The 6000-nt window shown below is 34.8% G+C and overlaps 1 protein-coding gene across 1 annotated transcript in view; it reads right to left on the bottom strand.

The window, feature by feature from the left end:
• Positions 1-920: 920 nt before the first annotated feature.
• The window catches only part of p24-1 (transmembrane emp24 domain-containing protein), a 34889-nt gene continuing 29809 nt past the window's right edge, over positions 921-6000 (bottom strand). Inside the window, exon 3 of the mRNA XM_089105613.1 lies at positions 921-3565. Within this exon, the coding sequence (XP_088961739.1) occupies positions 3347-3565 (219 nt within the window). The 3' untranslated portion in view covers positions 921-3346. The remainder of the gene's footprint in view (positions 3566-6000) is intronic.

The raw sequence follows: 6000 nt of genomic DNA, 5'->3' as shown, positions 1-6000 counted from the left end.
AACATATTTCTTTGAAACTTTCTCTTATAGCACTGAAGAAGGGAAGCGGTTGTCTTCCCAGAAACTTTGTCTTGTATTTTCATTGACCTTATAAAACCTCAGTGTTGATCTTAATTTCTGATTCTTTGTTTTACTACCCTATAGAACGTATGGGCATCAGCAGGGGGGGAGGGGGTAAGTTAAAATAACAAAATGCTGCGATTTTATTATCCATTTTTTTTTGTTATTATAGAACATAAAAGAAACACAAGAAAGTATTTCATGAAGAAATTAAGGGGGAGGGAGTTTGATCCAGCATTGCCAACACATTATATTTTTACAGGGTTTGAAATAACTATTCTCAAAAGAAAAAACTTCCAACAAAATCCACAATACTTCATTTTTGCTCTCCTGTCAAATTTGAAAAACTTAAATGATCATCTTAACAAAAATGATTATTTTTTTCTGAACTACCTGGATGGCAAATAAACATCCAAGGCACTCTATATGAATGAATAGAACTTCGAATGCAACATACACACAGAGTGATAGACGTTCATAGACGAAAATCTATACACGTGACGGAAAGGAGTTCCACAAGGACCAAAAAGTAATCTATGTCCACATCAGATTCAGCAGATATTATGAAAGGTGAGTATAAAAAAACCTGAGACAGAGAGGGATATTTATTACCTGAAGGTTGCAACTGTCCCGTGTAAGCTATATTATCAGATGGTTTCCAAGAGATTCTTTAAAAAAGAAAAATGTACGAACAAGCCTTCAAAATTGATATAATGATCATATTAAAAAGTTTAAAAGTCTTTTTTTGGTAGTAGTATCTAAGAACAATGGCATTAAAACTTGTTTAAATTTCAAAGTTAATTACACGTATTTGATTAAAAAAGAAAGAGCCCTCTGTCTCAACATTAATCTTCCAGTACTGGTACTTCTCTGATATAAGAAAAATTGTTGCTTCTTTATTAAAGATTAAGCTTTTGCAATGCGTATGTTCGCGTTAGACAGCTATTTCAAGTGAAATTTTCTGTATCATTTTACAACTTTTCCAAAGTTGATCTCGTTTTTTAAGATAGAATGACAACAGGGACATTAAACATGTGCATGTCCGACACAACGAACCCCCCCCCCCCCCCCGCCTTACCATTGTATCTCTAAGCACTGTTACTTGTTGGACATGACAGAAATGTTGATTCTTATTTAGTAAAGATTGACCTGTGAACACTTACTTTGAGTTGGTGATTACGATGTTGGCATTACCATTGTAGACAGACACTTTCAATTTATTTCACTCTTTTATTCTATTTTGTCTAATTCGCTTTTCATACAAAACTGCCGTTAAAAAGCGATGTTAGATGAGCAGATAATGTTACCATGGCAGACGGCCATTACAAACAATGTTGCCATGGCAGATAACTATGACGGCAATGATGCAATGACTGACAATCCTGACAAGCAATGTCGTTATGGCAGAAAAACATTTTAAATATAAACAGAAGCACATAACTGTTTAATACAGTATCTGGAATTTGAGAAGTTATAGATAAACATTCCAATTTTTTCATGAAAATCAGTATAGAATTTTTTGTTTCATAACGCAGTTTTTTTTTTAAAGTGCATTTTTTATTTATTTTTCTTTTACTTAGAGGTTTGAAAGGGGAAGTATACAAGAGCGGGGGGGGGGGATATTTGGTATTTAATGAAGGTCACTAACAGGTAGATCCTAAAGCCATTATATGGCCTTGAAGTTTTCCTTAGATGTAGCTACTCACAGGGAAACAAACAGAGTCCCTATCCCGGGTACGGTCTTGGTTGTAAAGTGGATAAATATTAACATGACTTAAACAAGGAGGGGTATCAAAGAAACGTACATGTTTCTAAGCATTTTCCACCAATTTCACTAGAGCACCAAGGACAATAAAAATAAAATATGATTGTTTGAATTGGTTAAGTGGAAATTTACACAACCATATAAAGCATGAACCATGTGGATTGCACCGTACATCATAAAGTACCAAGGACGATGAAAATGAAATACGATTATTTAAATTGCTAAGTGGAAGCCTACACAACTATATATGTCTTAAAAATTCGGCAAAAACTGGAAATAAATTTTTTACTGGAATAGACCTCCAAACGCCTTTAAGAAGAAAAGAAGATAAGAAGAAAAAAACGTGGGTAAAAAAATCAGTAAAAACTACGCTAAAAACACAAAGCATCAGACATAAAGAAGGTGTAGCTTTCTTATAAAGGCGAAGTTGTCGCTGGAGTGAAATTATGGAACAGTATTCCGTTGGAAATAAAAGATTCTGTTTCAGTTCCGTCAGTTCGATACAATTATAAAAACATCTTCTTTCTACTAGTACAAATGAATAGTGTTTAGGCGGATTATCTCTTTTTTATGTAATGCACAGTGCCTTTTTTTCAGTATTTTTTCTGTTTCAAAGTTTAACACTGTTGTTTTGTCAATAATCAGTGATATATTAATATGGATACTCGAGTTCTCCAAGGGCTAGATTTAGGCCCTAGGGATCATTGATCAGTCCCTGGAGTTGTGTTTTATTTGTGTGTTTAAATTCAATAAAGTCAAAGTTCAAAAAGTCTTCGGTAATCAACTGATTGTTAATATTTGAATTTTTACGGACGAAAATAATTTTAAATTTAACTAGTTCGCTTGGCTTATCTATTTTTGCAGTTCAAAATGGCAACAGTGACAAAAATGTGTTGCTACCCTAAAGACTTCATAGCTTTAGAACAACTAAAACAGAAATATTAGAAAATCATGGATTTCATACCTAAATTGGGTCCAAGGGGAGGGGGTTGGGAATGATTTTTTTATTTATTTTGATGTCCTTGATACTGTAAGAATGTCAAAATTCATGGGGATTAACCCCCCTCCCCATTGCTCTTCCCCGAGGCAAGCTTGGTTAATGATGACACACGGCACATAAAAAAATTTATTGCACTGGTCTAAATCACCACGGCAATAAACTGATTTACAAATAAAAATACAAGCCCGTATCCATGGGGGGGGGGGTTAGGGAGTTTGACCTCCCCCCCCCCAATGTGTGTCTGACACGTAAAAACGTAACAAAAATGGACATAAACAAATTTTGTATGCGTTTTTGAGGTTTTTGTGAACCCCCCCCCCCAAAAAAAAAAATTTTTTTTTAGTAAAACCCCTCAAAAAAAAAATCGTGGGTACGGCCTTGTAAAAATACACCCTTAATTCTTTTCTTGGCCAGATATCAGTTTGAAAACAATTAAGAACTCCAAAAAAACAAAAACTAAGACATTAATACATCATAAATATAATGATGCATTACATCATTTGTCATAAAAATACCTAAATTCAAATTGGACGCCTTTCATCAAAAAAGCTTTTAACAATCCACACTTGTCCAACACTAACAATTAAAATAGCAACAGTTTCACCAATAGACCAGTGCATGACTTTATCGTTAATAATTTCGGCTCTCTTTCGACCCTGAGATTCGCGGAGTCTGTGGTGAGTTTGGTAATCAATTATAGTGTTCAGATTCTCGTGTACAGACTGGGCTGATGTCTCCATCTGAAAAATTTAATACAATTATTAGTTTTTTGCCGAGATTTATTGATTCTCATACCCCTTTCATTGTTGTCTACCCCTTCCGCATCCCCACCTACACCTCATGGTTGCAGAAACTTCGGAGGGTGCTCATCATATCAGAGATTGAGAGTTCTAGTCCTTTTTTTCAAGTCGAAAGTGATTGGATACCAACCAGCCGTGGGTAGATATTTTCAAGGGAATATTTTCCATGTGTGTGGGGGGGAATTTTCAGAGGGGGGAGGGGGGTAAACGCCTAGACCCATAAAATATATGCTCTACCTCGGTGCAAGATAATTTTTTCCGGGTTTCGTGTGTATTTTCAATTTCCAAAAAGCCTGAAAAACGAAAGATTGCAAACAAAACGCAGCTTATGGAACCGAATTTTGTATGTCAAATTAATTCATTTACCTTATCTATTAAAACAAAATCAGGTATTTAATTTGTCTGTTAAACATAAAGCAAAAAAAAAAAAAAATACATGCAAACAACCTATTGATCCTAAACAAATGGTTAGGAGGTTAGGAGGAGTTAGGTAGGAGGAGTTATGAATTAATCGCTAGTCTCCCTTCATTTCTATTAAGCCTGAATATAGGTGCTGCAGGGTGATAAACAGAAAGGCTCAAGACTAGAATTGGTTAGAAAGTAGAAGAATTGCTATAAAAAAAAAAAAAAAAAAAAAAAAAAAAAAAAAAAAAAAAATCAGGATGTCAGTATCATCAGCAGCAACGATCTTACAGGCAGCTTCTGTGGCCTTTTCTACGATTTGAACATCAGATCGCTTTTACCCCCTTCAGAATGGGAAACAGTGGAACCCCTAGCTTCCAAATGGAAGCTAGCTTCCGTTGATTTTGAATTGAAGTTATCAAGTATTTTGCAATAGGTTGCATCAAGACGCTGGGTAATTGTAGACAGAGGAAAGCCAAGACAGATAGTCCAAGTAATTGAGAGGCAAATGTTTAAATGGTTGGGGCACGAGTAAATCATATTAAACAAAAACATTCACAAAGAACCATTACCCGGTTCAAAATCCCCCAACATTTTTATCTGACTCATACAAAAGTAAGAAAAATACATAAGTAAGAAAAAAAAACAAATTTTTGTTGAATTTAATGAAAACAAAAACAAAGTTTTCCGTTATGTTTTCCGGTATCCAATATGATTTTCCGTTTCAATTCTGCCTTTCAGGGCAAATAATATTGTGTTCCAACCCGTTTCTTTTTTGTTGCCCATTTTCTTACTCACGGTTTTTACCCACTTTTTCTCGCTTCTACAACAGTTTTACCTCTAGTCTTTTCAAATAAGCAGAATAAAACTCGCTTTCTGAAGCTGCTCGGTAACCATTTGGAAGCTAGGGGTTCCAGTGTTTCCCATTCTGAAGGGGGTAAAAGCGATCTGATGTTCAAATCGTAGAAAAGGCCACTGAAGCTGCCTGTAAGATCGTTGCTGCTGATGATACTGACATCCTGATGTTTTTTTAGCTATTCTTCTACTTTCTAACCAATTCTAGTCCTGATTCTTCTATTACTTCATTGTCCTGCTTTTATTTATTGACCTTGAAATTCAAATTCGGCACTTCGGGACTTGTTTTTTTTTTAAATAAATATCTTATCTTACCTAGAGACGAGGGGATTCAAACTAATGTCAACTTATTTTAAGTAAAGAACCTCTGCTTGCAATTCTTACACGCATTTCTAATTATTATGATAAAATACACTCTACTCTAGGAGACCCCTGATTTTTTTTTTTGTTCATGGGGCCCACAGTCAGGGTTCAGCCCTGGGTATTAATAAAATATGCTGGCATACTCTTAAACTTGTCAAAATTAGCTTATCGGTCATCCAAAATCAAGCGAAACTATGTTATCTATCCAATACCGGCGCATCAACTTATCGTAGGGAGTTTAAGTACCCCACCCCTCCCCGACCTGTTTTTCGGACTCGTAAAAACATAGAGCTCAGGTTAATATGTAACCACTCGTGTTGCAAAAAAAAAATATACAAAAAAATATTACACAACATAATGTAAAGTCTTAAGCTACAGCAATGTTAAAGGTTTTATGAAGCAGAGTGAAACAACTATTATTCGTTTTTTGTTGAGGTTGTTGTTACAATTTAAAGTTGCTCCTACTTATAATCTAGAGAGGCGCGAAAATAAGATTACATATCGGGGATAAGAAAAATTTCAAAATAAAATATAAACAAATATAAATTTATAGTAAAAAAATAAATAAGTTTATACAAAAAAAAATAAAATAAAAACTCCAAAACAAAATAAATGTTCCAAAATAAAATGTGACACTAAAAAACAACTAGTTCAAACCTAATCTAATCCTTTGCATAAGCCCTCCAACAGTTGGGATGGAACCCTAGACCCGTGTTTCCAATCAGAGATCAATCCATTGGGCCACCACCGGCACA

The sequence above is a fragment of the Artemia sp. Qi Xiang Cuo genome, chromosome 19 (assembly GCF_049724085.1).
Source record: "Artemia sp. Qi Xiang Cuo chromosome 19, ASM4972408v1, whole genome shotgun sequence".
Classification (NCBI taxonomy): domain Eukaryota; kingdom Metazoa; phylum Arthropoda; class Branchiopoda; order Anostraca; family Artemiidae; genus Artemia; species Artemia sp. Qi Xiang Cuo.
This window is presented reverse-complemented; position numbering and strand designations above follow the sequence as displayed.